This window comes from Diceros bicornis, chromosome 31 (genome assembly GCF_020826845.1).
Source record: "Diceros bicornis minor isolate mBicDic1 chromosome 31, mDicBic1.mat.cur, whole genome shotgun sequence".
Lineage (NCBI taxonomy): Eukaryota > Metazoa > Chordata > Mammalia > Perissodactyla > Rhinocerotidae > Diceros > Diceros bicornis.
The window spans coordinates 14,979,226-15,001,659 of NC_080770.1; the positions used below are offsets into that span (position 1 = coordinate 14,979,226).

The 22,434-nt window shown below is 34.9% G+C and overlaps 2 protein-coding genes across 2 annotated transcripts; both read right to left on the reverse strand.

The window, feature by feature from the left end:
• Positions 1-9,151: 9,151 nt before the first annotated feature.
• On the reverse strand, positions 9,152-10,096 carry LOC131395560 (olfactory receptor 5B3-like). The gene has a single exon (XM_058527418.1). The coding sequence runs from the start codon at positions 10,094-10,096 to the stop codon at positions 9,152-9,154; it is 945 nt and encodes a 314-aa protein (XP_058383401.1).
• A 10,079-nt stretch (positions 10,097-20,175) lies between these two features.
• On the reverse strand, positions 20,176-21,107 carry LOC131395561 (olfactory receptor 5B2-like). The gene is given in 2 exon segments (XM_058527419.1): positions 20,176-20,808; positions 20,811-21,107. Coding segments are annotated over 2 exon segments (930 nt in total).
• Between the last annotated feature and the right edge of the window lie 1,327 nt (positions 21,108-22,434).

The following is a 22,434-nucleotide window of genomic DNA, read 5'->3' on the forward strand; positions in this document are numbered from 1 at the left end:
AATTGTGAGTCTAAAATCAGAAATTCATCCCTATAAGACTGTGTAAATAATATAGGAGAAATTCTTTCTCAGGTACTGGTCAAAGATTCCAAGATCTCAAAAAGTATGAAGAGATGGAGAAAAGATTATTAACATGGATCTAGGAATCCCGGGCTTAAGTATTGCCTCTGTCATGGATTTTTCTGTGTGCTCAGAAGAGTATTTAGTTCTGCTGATCTCAGTTTCCTTATTTTTGATAAATAAATAATAAAATTATCTCTTCCATATACTTTACAGAATTGTATCTGTGAATAGTAAGTGAGGGTAGATATATAAAAGAACGTTGTAAGGGTTTAACTTTTCAACATAAATCAATTTAATTTTTATTTTAGAGTATTTTCCCTGCCTGTGGTTGCAGATTTACTGGAAATAGTCAGTTTGGGGAGAAGCTGGTATATACTAAATTTATATAACATTTCAATAAGTGATGATAAAATTGGCTCTGCTCAGTCTAGTCCTTTTAAAATAATGTCATGCAGAGTCATGATGGGATTTGAAGCCTAATGAATGAGAACAAGGAGAAAATTGTATAGGCATGGAATTCCCGGGGGAACAGAGCCCCTGTGAGAGAAATCACTTCTCCTCATCCCACTTATATAGGGAAAAAACAAACTGTGTGCAGGGGCATAATTTGATATGTTGAGTAGCATATATACGTATTGCAGTCTTGTTGTATTTTCTTTTTTTCCTCCATTTTAAAAATTAAGGTGTCTTTTACATACATCGAGTGTTTTAGTTTAATTAATTTACATTTATTGTGATTTTATGTATTTGAAATATATTTTTAAAAATTAACTTTGTTTTCTATCTGCCAAAATTTTCATTATGTTTTTCTCCTTTCCATTCTTTTCTATGTTACAACTAAATGTTAGGCTACTAGAGATTTTAAGAAATTGATAAATAATATCCATTTTTTCTCCTCCCAAATTTATAAAGAACAGAACAATATGACATATGTGTCCAGAGAGATGGAGATTAAATTCTGACTTAATTCTGATAAGTCAATTCAAAAGTGTGATTCAGATCTGAAGGCAGATTCTTTTCTCCTCCAAATTACCCTCCTGTGGCTAATGCTGATGGTACTCTACCCGCATCCCCTTGGTGCCCATTGTCCCCGTGCAGACCAATGCTTATTATGAAAAAAATATATACATAAAAAAGTCTGCAACTTTTAGACTGAGGGCTTATTTTACTGCAAGAATATGCTTAGCCCTGTGTGGACCATTTAATTTATCTGGTGGCAGCCATCATCAAATGTCAGAAAAAGTAGAATGAAAAATATCCCAGATTCCTCATCTTTCAGGTGGTACAACTCTGAGTCATGTTTTATACATTGTTCCCAGGATGACTGAGCCTCAGTTGTCCACAGAGACAAAGTAGATAACCTACTTACTAATGAAACAATGCATTGGCCTCCTTCCTCTCCTTGTCTCCTTTTCCCACTATCCTATCAGTACTTTCAGCTCTTAACTTTCACATGAACTACTTGAACTCAAATCACTGACTCTGGAGGTCTACTTCTGGGGAACCTCATCTAACATGTATCCCAATATTATAGAAGACTCCTTCACACAGGCAGGGAAGATCCTGTCCCGTTATCCTTACCACACAAAAGGAGAAGGACAGAAGGACAGAAGACATCCTCACTGCAGATAAGCAAGACCAAAAGAGAAAGAGAAAAGTAAAATAAAAAAATATGCTCTATTCATTCTTCCAAATTCCTCAATATGATATATTGCATCTCTTCTCTCTTGTTGAAACAATTTCACTCTACTTCTGCACCTGTGGAGAGTAAACTAGCTTTTGATTTTTGTATATCTGATAATGTCTTGATTCATCATCTCACTCAAATGGTAGTTTATCTGGGTATAGAAATACGGAATGATGTTTATTTTGCCTCAGGCTTTTGAAGACATGTGTCCACTGCCTGCTGATTTTATTCCTTTTTTCTGATGAGAAGTCTGATGCAAGTCTGGTTATTATCACTTTGTTTCTTTCTCTGGCATGGTAAAAGTTTTCTCTTGTCCTTGTTTTTCCACTTTCACAACAATATGATCCAATAAAAAAATTTAAATGTGTTTCTAAGAAATTAATGTAATTCTTCAAAAGCAGGCTTACATTTCTTCAAGTTGCAAATTTTGAAAAATTTTCTATTTGAAACTTTATTTCATCCTGTTCTCTGTATCCTTTCATTATGGAGTTCATACAACAGTATGTTGGAATTTCTCAATGTATTCAGCCTGTTTCTTAAAGAGTCTTTGGTGTTCTTCTCTCTTCAGTTTTCTAAGCTATATTTTGAATATTTTTAAATTCCAACTTCTATTGATCAATATAATACTTTATATAATAGATATTATTTTATTATATTTAAATTTTATTATATTTTTATTTTATAAATATTATATATATCCATTTTTACAGAGAAATTTTAAGTACTTAGCAAAATTTAGAGGAAGATATAGAGATTTCCTATATACTCCCTGCCCCTACATGTGTACAGCCTATGCCATTATCAACATCCCCTACTAGAGTGATACATTTACAGTCAAAGCACCTACATTGACATGCCATAATCAGCCAACGTCCATAGTTTACCTTAGGTTTCTCCCTTGCTGTTGTACCTTCTATGGGTTTGGACAAATGTATAACGAATTGTATGCATCATTATAGTATCATACATAGTATTTTCATTGCCCTAAAAATCCTCCGTTCTCCACCTATTCATCCCTTTCCTTCCTCAACCTCTGGTAACCAGTGAGCTTTTTACTATTTACATAGTTTTACATTTTCCAGAATGACATCTGGTTGGAATTATACACTATGTAGCATTTTAAGATTGGCTTTTTTCGTGTAGTAATATGCATTTAAGTTTCCTCCATACCTTTTCATGACTTGATAGCTCATTTCTTTTTAGTGTTGGACAATATTCCATTGTCTGGATGTGCCAGTTTATTAATCTATTCATCTACTGAAGGACATCTTGGTTGCTTCCAAGATTTAGCAATTATGAATAAAGCAGCTATGAACATCTGTGTGAAGATTTTTGAGTGGATGTAAGTTTTCAACACCTTTGAGTAAATGCCAAGGACCAATTGCAGAATCGTGTGGTAAAAGTATGTTTAGTTTTGTAAGAAACCACCAAACTTACTTCCAAAGTAGCCGTGTCAATTTGCATTCCCACGAGCAATGATTGAAAGTTCCTGTTGTTCCACCTCCTCAACAGCATTTGATTTTATCAGAGTTCCAGATTTTGGCCGTTCTAATAGATGTGTAGTGGTATCTCAGGGAAACCTGTTTTAACTTACGTTTCCCTGATGACACATGATGTGGAGCATCTTTCCGTATGCTTGTTTGCCTTCTGTATATCTTTTCTGGTGATGTATCTCTTAAGGTCTTCGTCTCTCTTTTATAATCAGGTTGTTTATTTTCTTATTGTTGAGTTTTAAGAGTTCTTTGTGTATTTAGATAACAGTCTTTTACCAGATGTGTGTTTTGCAAATATTTTCTTCAAGTCTGTGGCTTGTATTCTTATTCTCTTGACAGCGTCTTTCATAAAGCAGAAGTTTTTAATTTGAATGAAGTCTAGCTTATCAGTTATTGATTTCATGGATTGTGCCTTTTGTGTTGTATCTAAAAAGTCATCACCATACCTAAGGTCAACTAGGTTATCTTCTATTTTATCTCATGGAAGTTTTATAATTCTGTGTTTTACATTTAGGTCTATGATCCATTTCGAGTTAATTTTTGTGTAGGATTTGTGTCAGGACTGTGTCTAGATTTATTTTTTTAACATGTGAATGTCCAGTTATTCCATCATCATTTGTTGAAAAGATTATCTTAGCTCCATTGTATTGCCTTTGCTCATTTGTCAAAGATCAGTTGAGTACATTTATGTAAATGTATTTCTGGGCTCTCTTTTCAGTTCTGATTATCTATTGGAATCTTTGCCCATATCACACTATCTTGATTATTGTAACTATAAGTCTTGAAGTTGAGTAGTGTCAGTCCTCCAAATTTATTCTTCCCCTTCAATATTGTTTTGGCTATTCTGGGTCTTTTGCCTCTCCAGATAAACTTTAGAATCAATTTGTCAATATCCACAAAATAACTTGCTGGTATTTTGTTTGAGACTGCAATGAATCTATAGATAAAGTTGGGAATAACTGACTCATGACAATATTGTGTCTTCCTATCCATCAGCATGGACTATCTCGCCATTTATTTAGTTCTTTTTTGGTTTTGTTCATTGGCATCAGAGTTTTGTAGTTTTCCTCATTAGATCTTGTACATATCTTGTTATATTAATAACTAAGTATTTCATTTTAGTGGTGCTAATATAAAAGACTTTGTGTTTTTAATTTCAAATTCCACTTGTTCATTGCCAGTATATAAGAAAGTAATTGAATTTTGTATGTTAACACTGCATTCCTACAATCTTGCTATAATCACTTATTAATTCTAGAAGGGTTTTTTGGTCTATTTCAGATTTTTTCATAGACAATCATGTCATCTGTCAACAAAGACAGTTTTTATTTCTTCCTTCCTAATCTTTCTCCCTTGTATATCACTGTGTTGTCTTACTGCACTAGCTAGGGCTTCCAGTACATGTAGAAAAGGAGTGGTGAAAGGAAACACCATTGCCTTGTTCCTGATCTTAGTGAAAAATCTTCTAGATTAAGAATTGCCAAACTCAAAGCAACCAGATGCACTTCTGAAAGTGAATGATTAAAGAAAGTGTGTTACATAATTAAACTGGAAGATGATTCAGTGATAAAATGGAATATTATTGATTTGTGCTTCAATATGGATGAATTTAAAGTGGATTTTAGAATGAAAGAAGCAAGACCTAAAGGCTCCATATTGTGTGATTTCATTCATATAACATAGGGATGGAAAAACCATAATGATTTCCAAGGGTTGAGGAAATAAGAAGTGGTTGTCTATAGAAGGGATGGAAAGGGAAATTTTAGGTTGATTCAAGCATTCTCCATGGTACTGGACTGGTGAACACATAACTCTGCATTTGTTAAAACCCATAGAACTATACATAGCAAAGTGTGAAATTTAATATATTCAAATTAAAAAGAATAAACCAGGATAAGCATAGGAGAATCTCAGAAGTGAAGACAGACTGTTAAAAAAATGTAATTGTGCTGAACATGCATGACTTAACCTTATTGAAGGGATATAAGGAACAAAATGAACTGACCTAAGTAATGTTGGAAAACAGTGTGTTAGTCGGAAATTGCAGGGGTAAAAATAAAGGAAACCATAAAAAATATACCATAGTTGTTAAAGTTGTTTCTCATGGGGGTATACACTAACAATTATGAAACTGCTTTACATGTATACTGGAGTCACATGCATAAATTAACAATTGGGAGTTGTTGAGAACCAAGTTTCTCACTGTCACAGAGACGAAAGTTAGAAATATGAAAGGGGGAAAGTTGGGATGAAACAGATTAAGGTCAGAGACATCAGTATGCACTCATGTTTAACTTAATATAAATATGATGGTCAGGTAGAAAAATAAGTATAATTATGAATGTATATGGACTACCTAGATATACACCTCCTACATCTGTCAATAAGAGGCCCTAGAAGTAAAACTCAAGTATCAGCAAGCACACTCAGCATCCAAATCTTCCCTTTTAAACACCATTCTCTAACGTAAGAAGGGAGGGCTCTTAGTAGAAACAGTTGACTCTGTGATGGGAATAGGGAAAATACAAGATGAGCCTAGAGCGTTGTGTAGTACCAGAAGGTAAGGAAGTGCTCAAAAAACAAAAAGATGAGGGTATGTCAAAGGGACAGAGGAGCAAACTGAAAGAGCTTCAAATGGCAAAAGGGGAAAAATTTGAGCAAAAAATCAATAACCCAGTATTTGTTATTACCCATAATATAAAATAAATTAATGAGAACACACTAGTATAAATAAATTATTGAGTAAATAAATAATTGAGGGACAAGAGACAAATCTTGCTAACAGATAAACTCCAAATAAGTTATTTAAATATTGCCCATTCCAGTAGATGGACCTTAGTTCTCCACCATCTAAAATGTGAGCTGGATTTAGTGACTTATTTCTGAAAATAAGGTATAGAAAAAGGAGGTAAAAGTAACTCTACAAAAGGGATAAACCTTGCAAACTTTATTTAGGACTTGTCATCAATGTTAACATCATCAGTGATAAGTCATGTTCAGAACATGTACCATTGATATCATGTGACAAGAAGAACACTTCACCTTAGTGGTATTACTCTCTAAAAACTATAACTTCAATCTAATCATGAGAGAACATCAGAAAATCACAGTTGAAGGACATTCTATGAAATATCTGACCGATACTCCTCAAAACCATCAAGGTCATTGAAAACAAGGAAAGAAAGAGCTTGTCACAGAACAAAAAAGATTGAGGAGACATGACAACTAAATGCAAGAAGAGGAAAAGGATATTGTGGAAAAACTAATGAAATCTAAATAAAATCTGAAGTTGAACAAATAATATTGTGCCAATCTAGGTTTGTTAGTTTTACAAATGTACCATGGTAGTGTAAGATTACACTCCAGGGAAAATTAGGCAAGAGTTTTGTTAGTTTCCTATAGCTGCTATAACAAATTACCACAAACTTGGAAGCTTAAACAACACATATTTCTTCTTTCACAGTCTGCAATCCAAAAATCCAAAGTCAGTTTCCCTGGACAAAAATCAATGTGTTGGGAGAGCCATGTTCTCTCCATAGACTTTAAAGGAAAATCCATTTCTTGCCTCTTCCATCTTCTGGTGGCTGCTGGCATTCCCTGGTTTGTGGTCACATCACTTCAATCTCTGCTTTCAAGGTCACATTGTCCAATCCTCTTTTTTCTGTGGTCAAATCTCTCTGGCTCCCTCTTATAAGTATACATGGGAGTGACTTTTTGGTCCATGCAGATAATCCCTGATAAAATCTCTAACTTAATCATACTTGTACAGTCCTTTTAGGCCATATAAATTAACATTGGAACATTCCAGGAATTAGGATGATCTTTTGCAGACTGCCACAGGGTTACATTGAACATTCTACACTGTCTTTGAAAATTTTTTATAACTCTAAAAAAAATTCTAAAATTAAATAATTATTTAAAATAATAATTAGAAATGGTTCCAAGAGGAGAAACATCACCATAAAGGTAGACGTGAATATTTGTGTTATATTACACTGCCTCGTAAGTACCAGAGAATATTAGCATATTCAAACATGATCTTACAAATATTGAAATATTGAAGCCTCTTATTGTATAGAGACAACAAATTAGACAAGGGTACACATTTGTGTGGGTAGTTTTTGCATAGCATAGTGCTCCCTGAGGGTCAAAATTAAAACCATAAAGATTGTGCATTATACTAGCTTATTGAATGTACATTATCTTTATTTTCGACAGATATTGTCATGTTTATATTCTTTAGAGATATTTAGAATCATTTTAGTTAATTATATTTCCTATGTATGAAGTAATTTTCAAACATAATCAGTTACTAAACCTTTAAATAATCTCATATTTAATGTCTCTTTATGATTTACTAAATAGTATTTATTTGATGTGTTGCTTGTCACTTAATGAGACGTCACTTCCAAGTAAAAATTGTGAGACAGTTTCAGATGATTCTCTTGATTATGGAATCCAGGAAATCATTGTGTCCAAACACTGCAGTGCAAGCACTGAGTGAGAACATAGGTGAAAATATTTCAGGAAGGGAGAAAATTAGCTGTGCATCTTGAAATGAATGATACATCTGTCTAGAGGGTTTATATTACGGATGATATGCTATAATCATCAATGGTTTAAAGATTCAACATATTGATACAGTTGGACTCAAAGCTTAATTATTTTACTCATTCATTTAACAAATATTTATTGAGAATCTGTTATGAAATAGACACTCATGCATCTACTGAGGATCTTGTTGCAAACAACATAAAGCCACTGCTTTCATGCAGTTTAAATTCTAGTTGTGGAAGATAGATAACAAACAAATGAACAAATAAATATACAATAGGTGGTGGTTCATAAGGACTGTGAAGGACAACAGACTTAAAGGTCGGTGTACGTGGTGAGTAAAGAGTGGCTATTTAATAAAGATGGTCAGGAGAGAAATCTATCATAGAGTGACATATAACCAAAGACCTTAACAGAGTAAGGAACATTCCACACAGGGAAGAGCAAGTACAAACACCCTGCGACAGGAACATGTTTGGAGTTTGTCAGATTGTGAACAAATGGGAAAAAAATCAGTGTGAATGAAGTAGGGTAAAAGAATGAGGGAGTAATAAAAGATAATTTAAATCCACAAAAATAAACATGAAATATCAGCATTAACAACGTCAAAAATTTCCAGAAGCAAAATGTACAACATTATTGATTTTCAGTGAATTTTTTAATAGCGTGAAGGAAGTAATATCTGAAGAAATTAAAAAATACTTTTATTCTTCCTCCATTTTTCTTATACTCTAGATATACTATCATTTTGAAAATTGTAATATGACATGGTGGTTCTATAAAATGACTCAGTCAAGACAGAAATATGAATTCATTTAAGATGCTGTATTTATGTATCTTTCAAAAAAATGTGCCCCCAAAAAGCACATAATTTTATTTAAAAGTATATCACTTTTATTCTCAAATTAAGACTCTTAGAATAGCCTTAAACTAAAGAAATAAAAAATATAGACATAAATTTATATTCTAATATATGACTTAAATATTTAAATTAGTATTATTATTAAAAATTAGCAACATTATATTTAATTCCATCAAATTTCCCACTCCAATGTGTATGTATCCTACATGCCCTTTGTTCATGATTTCATTGTGCCCCAATTTTACGCGTATTTGTATTGATGTGGTAGAATAAAAAGCAAGTAGAATAAGTGAATAAACTAATATCCTTAATAAGAGTTTTGAGAAGCAGAACCCAAGACATCTTAGCCATTTTTGTTTAGGTATTATATTTCTGAACACAATATTTCCTTTTTTTCAGGACAAGAGACTTTTGAATAGATAAGAATCTCACTTTAGGAACTTAGTTTCACTGTGGCCTTAATGAAACTAATTTACTGCACATTATACAACGTTAAACACACAATCCTAAAGATAATTTTGCCTCTAAAACGACCTTCATGAATGTACTCTTCACCTCTTTGTTCCTCAGGCTATAGACCACAGGGTTGAGCATGGGGATGAGCATAGTATAGAACACAGATGCCATTTTGTCTGTGTCCATCGAATGTCTAGAGCTGGGCTGTAAGTACATGAAGATAATAGTTCCATAGAAGATGGAGACTGCAGTGAGGTGGGAGGCACAGGTGGATATAGCTTTCTGATATCCTGCAGCTGAGTGCATCTTTAGGACGGTGATGAATATGAATACATAGGATATCAAGATAACCAGGAGTGCAAAAAAGATATCGAAGCTCACCACATAAACAAGAATCAGCTCACTCAAATGCCTATCAGAGCAAGAAAGAACCATGACTGCTGGAACATCACAGAAAAAGTGATGGAACACGTTGGACATACAGAAAGAAAGACTAAATGTATCTCCTATGTGTATGGAGGCGTTCAGGAAACCACAGACATAGGAGCCAATGGCCAGGCATGCACACACACCTGTTGTCATGGTGGTGCTATAAGGTAGGGGTTTGCACACTGCTGCATAGCGGTCATAAACCATTGAGGCCAAGAGATAATTTTCTACAGTGGCGAATGCTGCAAAAAAGAACATCTGAGTAGCACATGCATTGTAGGAGATGACTTTGTTTACTGTAATAAACCCAGTCATGACTGTGGGAGTGACAGCTGAAGAGTAACACAAGTCTACCAGAGACAGGTTACTGAGGAAAAAGTACATGGGAGTGTGGAGATGAGAGTCCAACAGAATCAACATGATAATCCCCAAATTCCCAATCAGAGTGATGAGATAGATGACAGTGAACATTATAAAGAGGGGGACCTGCAGTTCTGGGTCATTGGTTAGTCCTAGGAGGATGAACTGTGTCACTTCTGTACTGTTATTCATCAATGTTGAGAATCACAAAATGCTCTGTGGTTGTGAGAAGATGGAAATGGAGTGATAAAGAAACCTAAAATGAAAAGTGTGTGTATAATAATTATTATTTCATTATAGCAATAACTTTTATTTCAAGATTCTCCAGGTAAAAATGGGCTTGACAACAAAACTAAGTGCATTAATTATGTATAGATTTACGTACTGTTGAATCTGAGGGTCTTCATGGATCATTTCCTCAATTTTTAAAGTTTATAAGTCTATAAACTCAGATATAGAAAATTAAATAATTTGTCCAAGGGCTTGTCCAAAATGAATATATCCGCCAGTTCACTTTTCCCAAGCCTTGTAAAAGCATATTTACCTGTTGCTCACCTGCCAGAGGCTACTCTAGATGCTTTAAATGTATACTCATTATATTCTCTCAAGAACATTAGGAGTTTGATTTGTTATTACGTTCTTTTACATGATGATGCATAAGAGGTTGGGTAATTTTTTTGTATTTAAATGTGTTAATTGACAAGCCATCCTTTGAACCCAAGCCAATCTTTGAACCCACAGTGAGTGGTTTCTAAGTTCAGTGATCTTAACTGTATTCAAAGCAAATTGAATTTAAATTAATTTATAATTTCTCACTGTCTCAATTGGTCCAAACTCAGTGTTTGGGTTTTGCAGTGAAGTAACTGAGATATGTGCATAACACATGTAGTAGGATAACTGGACAGTAGAGGCACATACAACCAGCAGAGGCAATTCTGAAGAGAAGGCAAGGATTTAGTATAGACCTTGGGCTCTGGGGTGGGGTGCATATCAGACCTCCCATTTACTACCTAGCAGTCATTAATCCTTACCTAACTCATCTGAACATCATTTCCATCTACAAGATTAAGACAGTAATGATACGTACTTTACAGTATTATTGTGAAAATTAAATAAGGTAATGTATTAAGAAAACAATAAAATGATGGATGTTTAGCATAGTCTGATGAGCGCTAGCTATGCATTATTATTAGGATGGAATGATTGTCTTTACATTGATTTGGGAAAAATGGGTGGTGACCTGCAGGGCTTCAGGTATGTGTGAGTTTTGAAGTCTTGAAGACTTCCTCTTCAACTTGCCTTTTTTCACACACTAGAGGAACTTAGATTTTCTGTGCTCTCAAGTGTTTCTCAGTCTGTCCTTGTTTCGCCCATACAATTGGCTGTTCCAGAAATTCCATGTGAGCATTCTTTTGCTTAATTTCTCCCTTGAAATCCATATTTTAGCTTAAAAGAGTCCCTTTTTCTTAAACTCATTCTTTCACTACTGTCGTCTCATAGCAGAATCACAGAGACCAAGGGATGAAAGTTCCTTTTTTGTGGGCGTCTTTAGCCTGTGGATCTGTTTTGGTGGCAAGCACTGTGTTGTAAAATATTTTATGTGAATCTGTTCTTGTGTAGGAACTGTATTTTAAATCTTTTTATCTGAATTGGAAGCCTTTGGAGGGGCATCCGTCTTCTGCTAACTACTAACATCTTCTTCCTAAAACTTTTCCAACTTCACTTTACAAGCCTATCCCGTGAAGACATTATGTTTGCCAACCTTAACACATGTGACCACTTTTAACATATAGTGAAATTTAGAACCAATAAGGGCTTTATATATTAAAGTGTGTGTGTGTGTGTGTGTGTAAGGTAGGTAGTATTATTATTTCTACTTTACCACTAGGAATATTGAGGATTTGAGAAGTTATGTGATGTTCTAAAATTACACAGTTAGTATGAGAAAGAGTTAAGATTCAAGAGTTAAATCCACTTTTCCTCTAATCAAAAGTCTATGCTTTTAGCCAATCACTGTTAACATGTGTACATGTGCTAATAATAATAAGCATGAGATTATAGGGGAAAGTTTAAAATGCAGTTTGGATCTTGTTAACGCATATTAGACACTTTTGTACTTTAAAGATCATTTCACTCCTCTGCTTTTTTAATTTGTTTGTTTGTTTTTTTTACCTCCAATGAGAGGCCCATATATAGTGAACACGATGAAATTACCACTTGATCAATCAGAGAATCATCTATGTTATTTTTTTGCTCATATCTTTAGGAAAGCAAGATGATGTTTCATAAGTATCAGTAAACTCCCTAACGATGGAAGTTTTGACATTTATGCCCCATTCTCACCTCAGTATTTTAGAAAAACACTGAAAATATCTATTTCTGTTCTCAAATAACTTGAAGTAAGTATATCTGCCCCACTGCTTTTGCATAAATTAAACTCCTCACTAAAAATATTATGGAAAAAAGATGCTTACCTGTATGCTGGGAGAGAAGGAACAGTAAAGTCTGAATAGTGAATCTGAAATCAGAATATCAGCTGTTGAATAATGCATAGATACTATTAGGGGAGCTCTCTTTCAAGATGTTCATAAGATTCCAAGTTCTCTAAGGCAGGGAAAAATGGCAGAAAGAGTAGTAACATGGTTCAGTTCCTGAACTTACCATGCATTCTTTCTGCACCCTCAGAGGAATCACTTACCTCCTTGAATACAACACAAATAAGGGAAATTTCATAGAACATCTCACAAGAGGTTATCAAAGTCTTTTGATGTAATTTTTATCTTGGGGTGTTTTCTTTGGCCATGGTGGAAGGCTCATAGCAAATCCTCCGGTTGGGAGAAAGCCTGCATGTACTAACAACTATTAACATTTAGATGAATAAATGATAACCAGATGAGGTTGGCATGCAGTCTAGTCCCTCTGAAATGATGTCACCTTGAGTCACATTTGGATTTCAGATGCTAATGCATGGGCACCATGAGAGAATAATAGAGACGTGGACGCTATGGGAACGTCCCCCATGAGAGCATTTACTGCTTCTCATCACACTTCTCTAGGGAAGAAGCAATTAAACTGCTTATGGAGACCAAACTGGTTATTTTCATTGTGCACACATTTTTGTATTACTTGTTTTATTTATTTTCTCATTTTCTAGTTAATGTATATAAACATACAATAATATTTATACTTTAATGTATAGTTCTAAGAATTATGTCAAATTATGGTCATGTAACTCCGCCACAATCATCTACACAAATTACCCTGAGTTTCTTTTTGGTAAATTTCTTCTCCCATCCACTGTTCCTAGCAAAAACTAAACTGTTTTTGTGAAAAGCATTTGCCTTTACAAGAACAGCCTTAATTATAATTCTAGAATAAGCAGTCCTTGAGTCTGGAGTCTTTCACTTAGCAAGATGCATTTGAGGTCCATCCATATTGTTACTTGTATAATTGTGGAATCTTTTTTATTGCAGAGTATCATTCCATTACATGGACATTACAGATTGTATGTCTTATTCCGTAGTTGAGGAACATTTGTGTTTCTTCTAGTTTTGGTGATTACAGACAAAGTTGATGTAAACTTTTGCTTAAAGATTTTTGTGTGAACATAGGTTTTCATTTCACTTGGGTAGATACCTACAGGTTGGATCATGTGGTGATATGGTAAGTATACATTTATTTGAATAAGAAACTGCTAGACTGTTTTCTGAAGTAGCTATACCATTTTAAATTCCCAGCAGCAATGAGTTCAAATTGTTTCATATCCTTATAGAACTTGGTATATTAAATTTTTTAATAATTTAATTTCGCTATTATTTTTACTCTTTCTCAAAGATATCTCAAGAAGTTTTTTAAGCGAATCTTTTTCTTTAAACACCCGCCTACCTTACCACCACAGTTCTGTCCTTGGAATCTTTTTTTCCAACAAACAAGATAGATCCAATTTTCCTTTGTACATTCACCTCTGAGTCCACACTCCTGAGAAAACTTATCACACTTTTATTAGAACAGGCAAGTTTTGTGGTTACAAATGTGTTCTGTGCATTTAGGTTGCTTTGCCTAAAATTTGGGTGAGTGATTTAGCCTCATCGAATTTCAGCTTCCTTCTGTAAGGAAGAAGAGAATAATATTATAATGTCATCCTGATAGTTTCATCAAGAAGACTACCAAATGACATAAATACAACGCTTAATGAAATGTCTAGTACATATCAGGTGTTCCATAAGGGTAAGTATTAATATTTATTATTTTTAAGAATTGATATTCATAGGTCACAAATATAGTGGTGCTTATACAATCCATCCATTTTCCCACAAGTGCCTGCCCCATTGCAGTTAGGAAGAAAAAATGTAATAGTTCTAGACAATGGACTGTGCAAGAAATTGATATGTTGGTTGAAGAATACATATTACCCTCCAGTTGTCTCCTCTCCTGCCACAGTGATTTAGTAGGTATAATGTTACTGCAGTTGCAGCTATAGATGGTAAATCTTCATCAGTCTGTGTCTTTGAGTGACCACATAGAGAAAGCCCCCACGTCACCAGTCAACCTTCATACACATGGTAGCCTAAGTGAGAAATAAATATTTAGGAGGCTGAATAATAGCTCCCTAAATTATCAGATCCTATTACTTGGCACCTGTAAGTATAATCCTATACGGCAATTACTTCGCAGTTGTGATTAAGATAAGTTTTTTGAGATTGGAGATTAATCTGGATTATCTGGGGGGTCCTAAATGCAATAACCACACCCCTATAAGACATAGACAAGAAAAATGGTAGATTAGAGTATTCCAAAGGCCTGTCACTCCATAGAAACAACAAAAAAGTAAGAAGATACTGTCAGAAACAACTTTGTTAGAACTCTGGAAAATAGTCAAAAGTTTACAAAAACTCAGTGACTGCTGAGTCAAGTTCACTGATTCTTTATTCTGCTTAATCAAGTGTGATTATAAAGCTCTCTTGAATTTTTCAGTTCAATTCTGAACCCTTCAGCTTCAGAATTTCTGTTGGGTTCTTTCTCATTGTTTCCGTGTCTTTGTTGAACTTCTCATTTTGTTCATGTATCAGTTCCTGAATTTGTTTAGTTGTATATACGTGTTCCCCTGTAACTCACAAAGCTTCTTGAAGATAATTATTTTGAATTCCTTTTCTGACAATTCATAGATCTTCATTTCTTTGGGTTCAATTACCAATTCATTTTATTTATTTATTTTTGTTATGTCATACTTCCCTAATTTTTCATGTTCCTTGTAGCTTTTGTTGTCTGTGCATTTGAAGAAACAATCCACTATTCCAATCTTTATGGACTGGCATTACAGGGAAAGGCTTTCACCAACCAGCCTAGACAGAGATTCTGAGAGCTTCTTAAGCCTTTTTTAAGAATGTGTACATGCCACTCCTCTCTGTCTCTCCTGGAGGAGAAGTCTCATGTTTGTGAACCTTCTCCCAATCTCATGAAACTGTTCTGGGTGCAGTAAAATATTTGCTCCTTTCCTAAGACAGTGCACTGATAGGCAAGGCCATTGGACACACACTCCACTCTTCTCCCTTACTCCTGGGAAAAAGATTCAGGGTGTGCGCCCTCTCCAGTACCACAGAACCATGTCAGTTGCAGTAAACCAACCACCTCTTTTTCCTTGGGCAACGCATTATGAGGCTAGGATGTTGGATACACACTCTCCCTCTGCCCTCCTCCTGTGGATGAAGTTTCAGGATTGTGTGGCTTCTCCCAATCTTACAGAGCCATGCTGGCTGCAGTAAGCTGCCTGTCCCTTTTCCAAGGGTAGTACATTGAAAGTCTAAGGACTTTGGATGAATGCTCCACTCTCTCTTTTCCCTGAGGGAGAAATCACAGGCCAAAGCTGTGTCTCTCAGACCTGAGCTGTGCCTGCTTGAAGGAGGGGCTGACATGGGTAAAATGAAATTGCTCTTTTCCTCTGTTTCAATGTGGCTATTTTCAGTTTTGTGCTCATCTTAGGTATTGCAACTTCTTAACTGAATTTTAGACGTCTAATGAAGAAATTCTGGTCCTTACGTTATCCTAGATTGGTATATCTGTGGGAAGATGAGAGCTGGGACTTCCCATTCTTCATATTGGTGACATTGCTCTAATAAATCACTTTAATTGAATGAAGGAAGAAAAACACATGATCATCTCATGAATTCAGAAGAAGCATTGGAAAAAATCTTATGTGCTTTTTCAGTTTCTGGTTCTGCATATAAGGAGCTTATAAGTCACCACTCCATCCCAACAACAAGTGAAAACTGAACAGACTGAAAAATCAACAAACTCTTCTAGGATTTATAAGAGAAGTAAGGATACAGCGCAAAACACTATCCTCAAGATTGGAGAGACACACAAGTGACTACAGGGAATCATGGCTTACTGGAGGAGATACTCTTGAGCAGAAAATGTCAAGGGAACTAGCAGGATGGTAGGAAAATCTAAACTATATGACAAATTGTTGGAGGCTCAGTGTGGACCTCTCTGAGAATTAAAGACTGTGGGGGACCCAGGGATCGAGGGTTCTCCACAATTTTGTGAAATTTACTTCCAGGAACTCAACCAGGTTCTCACAGTAAACACCACTGAAAAATCCCCTTGTGTGTCTTGCAGAGGAAGGAGGAAAGGAATCATTTTGAAATATGCCACAGCACTCTGTTTTTCTTAATAAAGCCTGCCCTCAGGAAAAACTAGTTAACCAGAGCCTAACCTGCTGATGTTATATCAGAGCCTTACTGACCTGGAGCAAAGGAAATACCCAACTCTACCCTACTCTAGCCATCCTCTCCCACCTGAGGGGGGTGCAAAAAATGGAGAAACAATTGTGAAGTTCACAGTCCATAGGTATAGGCTCACTAAAAGACTAAGACCTGATCATAGGACTATACACCACGTTCCCTCCCCCACACCTCGCACCACATTACTTAAAGACTATTTACAGTAGTTCCTTCTACCTGGTACATCATGTCTGGATATCAAGAAAAAAAATTACAGTAATACCAAAAAGCAAGAAACAGAATTTGAATAGACAAGGAAAACATCATAACTAGATGTGATAAGGAGATTGGAATTATCAGACAAGGAATTTAAAATTACTATGATTAATATACTAATGGCTATAATGGATAAAGTAGATAGCCTGCAAGAATAGATGGGAAATGTAAGCAGAGAGATGGAAATCCTAATAAAGGCCCAAAAAGAGACTCTAGCAATAAAAACTTTGTAACAGAAATAGAGAATGCCTTTGACTGTCTTGTTAGTAGACTAGACACAGCTGAGAAAAGAATCTTTTAATTTGAGGATATAGCAGTAGAAACCTCCAGAACTGAAAAGTGAAGAAATAAAGACTGGAAAAAAAAAAGAACAGGTTATTCTAGGACTGTGGGAAAACTACAAAAGGTGTAACATATGTGTGATGGGAATAACAGGAGAATAAAGAGAGAAAAAACAGAGAAAATATTTCAAAAAATAATGACTGAAAATTTCCCCAAATTATTGTCACACACTAAGACACAGATTAGGAATCTCAGAGAATCCCAAGCAGAATAAATAACAATAAATACATAAATACATACATGCATAAATAAATAAATAAATAAATAAATAAATAAATAAATAAAACTACACCTAGGTATATCATTTTCAAATTATAAAAAAAATCAAAAATAAAAATATATTAAAAGAGGCTAGTGTTACAAAACACTTTACCTGTAGAGGAACAAAAATAAGAATTACATCTAATTGCTCCTCAGAAACCATGCAATTAAAAAGAGATTGGAGTGAAACATGTAAAGAATTGAGAGAAAAACCCAACCAATATGCCACAATTTAATCTGTGAAATTATCCTTCAAAAGTGAATAAAAAATAAAGACTTTCTCAGACAAACAAAAATTGAGAGAATTTGTTGTCAGTAGACTACCTTGCAAGAAATGCTAAAAGGAGTTTTTCAGAGAGAAGGAAAATAATACAGGTCAGAAATTTGAATCTGTGTAAAGAAAGGAAGAAAATTAAAGAAGGAATAAGTGAAGACAAAATTAAAACTGTTATTTTTCTTATTCTTAAATAAATGGAGAGATATTCCATGTTCATGATAGGAATACTTAGTATCATCAAGATGTCGGTTCTTCCTAACTTGATCTATAGATTAAGTCAATCTGTAGATTCAGTGCATCCCAATCAAAATCCCAGCAAGTTATCTTGTGGATATCAACAAACTGCTTCTAAAGTTTATGTGGAGAGGCAAAAGTCCTAGAATAACCAATACAGTATTGAAGGAGAACAATGTTGGAAGACTGACACTACCTGACTTCAAGACTTCCTATACAGCTACACAATCAAGACAGTGTGGTACTGGTGAAAGAACAGATGAATAGATCAATGGAACAGAATAGAGAGCCCAGAAATAGACCTACATAAATATTGTCAACTAATCTTTGACAGAGGAGCAAAGGAAATAAAGTAGAACAAAGATACTCTTTCCAACAAATGGTGCTGGAACAACTGAATATAGACATGCAAAAAAATGTATCTAGACACAAATCTCACACCCTTTATAAAAATTAACTTAAAATGAGTCAGAGACCTAAATGTAAAACGTAAAACTATAAAACTCTTATAAGATAGCTTAGGAAAAGAATTGGACCACCTTGGGTACGGTGATGACTTTGTAGATAGAACAATAAAGGCATAGTTCATGAAAGAAATAATTAATAAGCTGGACTTCATTAATATTAAAAACTAATGCTTTGTGAGAAACAATGTGAAGAGAATGGGAAAACAGGCCACAAACTGGGAGAAAATACTCGCAAATGACATATCTGATAAAGGACTCTTATCCAAAATATAGAGAGAATGTTAGAACTTAACAATGAGAAAACAAACGACTGAATTATAAAATGGGCCAAAGACTTTGACAAACAGTAGACACCACTACACACCTATTAAAATGGCCAAAATCCTGAACACTGACAACACCACAGGCTGATGATGATGTGGAGCAAAAGGAACTTTCATTTGTTGCTGATCAGAATGCAAAAAGGGACAGCTACTTTGGACATTTCTTAAGAAACTAACCATACTCTTACCATACAATCCAGCATCCTCCTTGGTATTTACCCAAACAAGTTGGAAACTTATGTCCATACAAAAACCTTCACATGAGTGTCTCCAGTACCTTTATTCATAATTGCCAAAACTGGAAGCAACAAAGATGTCCTTTATTAGGTTAATGAATAAATAAACTGGTACAATTATTCAACACTAAAAAGAAATGAGCTCTCACGACATGAAAAGATATGGAGGCACTTTAAATGTATTTTGCTACATGAAAAAAGCCAATCTGAACAGGCTACATACTGTATGGTTCCAACTATATGACATTCTGGTAGAGGCAAAACTATGGAGACAGTAAAACGATCAATAGTTGCCAGGGGTTAGGTGATGAGAGAAACATGACTACGTGGAGCACAGAGGATTTTTAAGGCAGTGAAAGTACTCTGTATGGTACTGTAATGATGGATTCAAATCATTATGCATTTATCTAAACCCATAGTATGTACAACACCAAGAGAGAACCCTAAAGTAAGCTATAGAATTTGGGTGATTATTTTATCTTTTTGAAAATTGTAATGTGAACATGTTGATTCTACAAAATGACTCAGTCAAGACAGAAATATTGGTTCATTTAAGATCTAATGTTTAAGTTTCTCTTAGTAAAATGTGCCAAAAGAGTACATACTTTTACTTAAAAGGATGTGAATTTTTTCTCCTATTCAGAATTGTAGAATAGTTATTCAACAAAAGAACTAATTATGATTAGACATAACTTTACATTTAATATCTCAATTAACTACTTAAATTATTTTCATTAAAAACTAGCCACACTCCATTTACCTCTGAAAAATTTCCCACTCCAATATGTATATGCCCGCATAGGGCTTGTTTGTTATCCTATTTAACATGCATGTTTGCATTGGCATGTGGTAGAGAAAACATAAATGGTACAAGTGAATAAATCAAATATCCTTAGTAAGGTTTGACAAGCAGGTCCCAAAACTTCTAAGGCTCCTCTTTAGCCATCCTTATTCAAGTATTATATTTCTGAATATGTTTTCTTTTTACTAAACAACAGATTTCTGAAGAGATCAGGAAGTCACCTCAGGAATTTAAATGCAGTGTGGGGCTTAAAAAATAACTCACTGCATGTGAAAAGGCTGAGAGGAATGAAACACAGTTATTGTGCATACTACAACGTTAAAATCCCAACCTATAGAAAAATTTGCTTCTCAACCACCTTTTTGAATGCACACTTGACCTCTTTGTTCCTTAGGCTGTAGACCACAGGGTTCAGCATGGGAATGACCACAGAATAGAACACAGATGCCGTTTTGTCTGTGTCCATGGAATGGCTGGAGCTGGGCTGTAAATACATGAAGATGACCGTTCCATAGAAGATAGAGATGGCAGTGAGATGGGAAGCGCAGGTGGACAAAGCCTTTTGGTGCCCCTGAGCTGAGTGCATTTTCAAGATGGTTATAAATATGAATAGGTAGGAAATCAATATAACCAGAAGAGCAAAAAAGACATTAAAGCTTGACATAAAAACAAGAATCATCTCACTAATGTGCTTATCAGAGAAAGAGAGAGACATGATAGCTGGAGCATCACAGAAAAAGTGATGGACCATATTGGACTTACAGAAAGAAAGACTAAATATGTCCCCAACATGGAAGGAGGCATTCAGGAAACCACAGATAAAGGAGCCTATGGCCAGACAAGCACACACACTTGTCGTCATGGTGGTGGTGTAATGTAGAGGTTTACACACTGCTGCATAGCGATCATAGGCCATTGATGCCAACAGGTAACTCTCCACAGTGGCAAAGCCTACAAAAAAAAAAACATTTGAGCAGCACATGCATTGTAGGAGATGATTTTGTCACCTATAAGTAACCCAGCCATGACTTTGGGAGTAACAGCTGAGGAGTAACCAAAGTCCACCAGAGACAGATTACTAAGCAAAAAGTACATGGGGGTGCGGAGTCGAGAGTCCGAGAAAATCAAGACGATCATCCCCAGGTTTCCAATCACATTGACGAGATAAATGAGCATGAAAATGATAAATAGGGGGACCTGTAGTCCTGGGGCATTGGTTAGTCCTAGCAGGATGAATTGTGTCACTTCTGTCCTGTTCTCCATCAATGTTATTTGAGAATCATGAGATGTCCTGTAGTAATGAGAAATAAAGGGGAAAATGACAAAGAAAAAAGAAATTGTAGTGAAATTGAAATGTATCAATACCATGTGCATTATTTCATTAATATTTTGTACTTCAAAATTATCCTGATCTAACGTTAAGAGCTTTACATATAAATGTGTGTATGTGTGTACAATAGGTAGTATTATTATTTTTATTTTACCATGAAAGGAATTAGGGATATGAGAAATTGTGTGTTATTCTACAGTTATATCATTAGTATGAAGAAGATTCAAGATTCGAGATTGAAACTCAGTTTTGACCTAATCAAAACCTGTGTGCTTTTAGCTACCTCACTGTAAGCATATTTATTATTATTTTTTGTGTTACCTTATTTCTTTTTATTTTTAAACTTTATTTACTTTTTTATTTTAGTAACATTGGTTTATAACATTATATAAATTTCAGATGTACATCAGTATATTTTGATTTCTGTAGAGATCACATCATGTTCACCACCTAAAGACTAATTACAATCCATCACCAAACAGATGTACCTAATCATCCCTTTCGACCCCCTCCCTCCACCCTTCCCCTCTGGCAACTGGTAACTACTAATCCAATCTCTGTCTCTGGGTGATTGTATGTTGTTGTTTTTATCTTTTGCTTATTGTTGAGATCAGATGGTATTTGACTTTCTCCCTCTGACTTATTTTGCTTAGCGTAACACCCTCAAGGTCCATCCACGTTGTCACAAATGGCTGGATTTCATCGTTTTCCTATGGCGCTGTCAGCATAGTTAAAGGTGCCAGTAATAATAAGGATGACATTATGGGGAAAAGTTTAAACTGCAATTCCATCTTGCTAATTGATTTAATTCTCTTTGTAGTTTAAAGAATGGTCACTTCATACTTAACACTTTTTTTTTTTTTTTTACCTCCAGTAGGACACCAACTGATAGTGAACAAGATGAAATTACCACCTACCCAATCCGAGCATCATCTATCTTATTTTTTTATTCATCTTCTTTAGGGAAGCAGCAGGATATTTCATAAGTATCACAAAACTCCCTACTATTGGTAGTTTTGACATTTATACTTCAGCTCAACTCACTGTTTTAGAAAAAAATGTTCAAAACATCTATTTCTGTGCTCAAACAACTCATAGTATGAATAGCTCCCCCACTGCTTTTGAATGAATTATACTTTTCATTGATAGTGGATATGGAATATAGTAGCTTACCTTGTTCCTTGAAGAGAAGGGGCAGTCAATGCTGAATACTGAGTGTGAAATGAGAAATTCAGCCATGAAATAATTCACAAATAATAA

Coding starts and splice junctions, on each gene's coding strand:
- LOC131395560 (XM_058527418.1), bottom strand. CDS start 10,096: ATGAATAACAGTACAGAAGTGACACAGTTCATCCTCCTAGGACTAACC.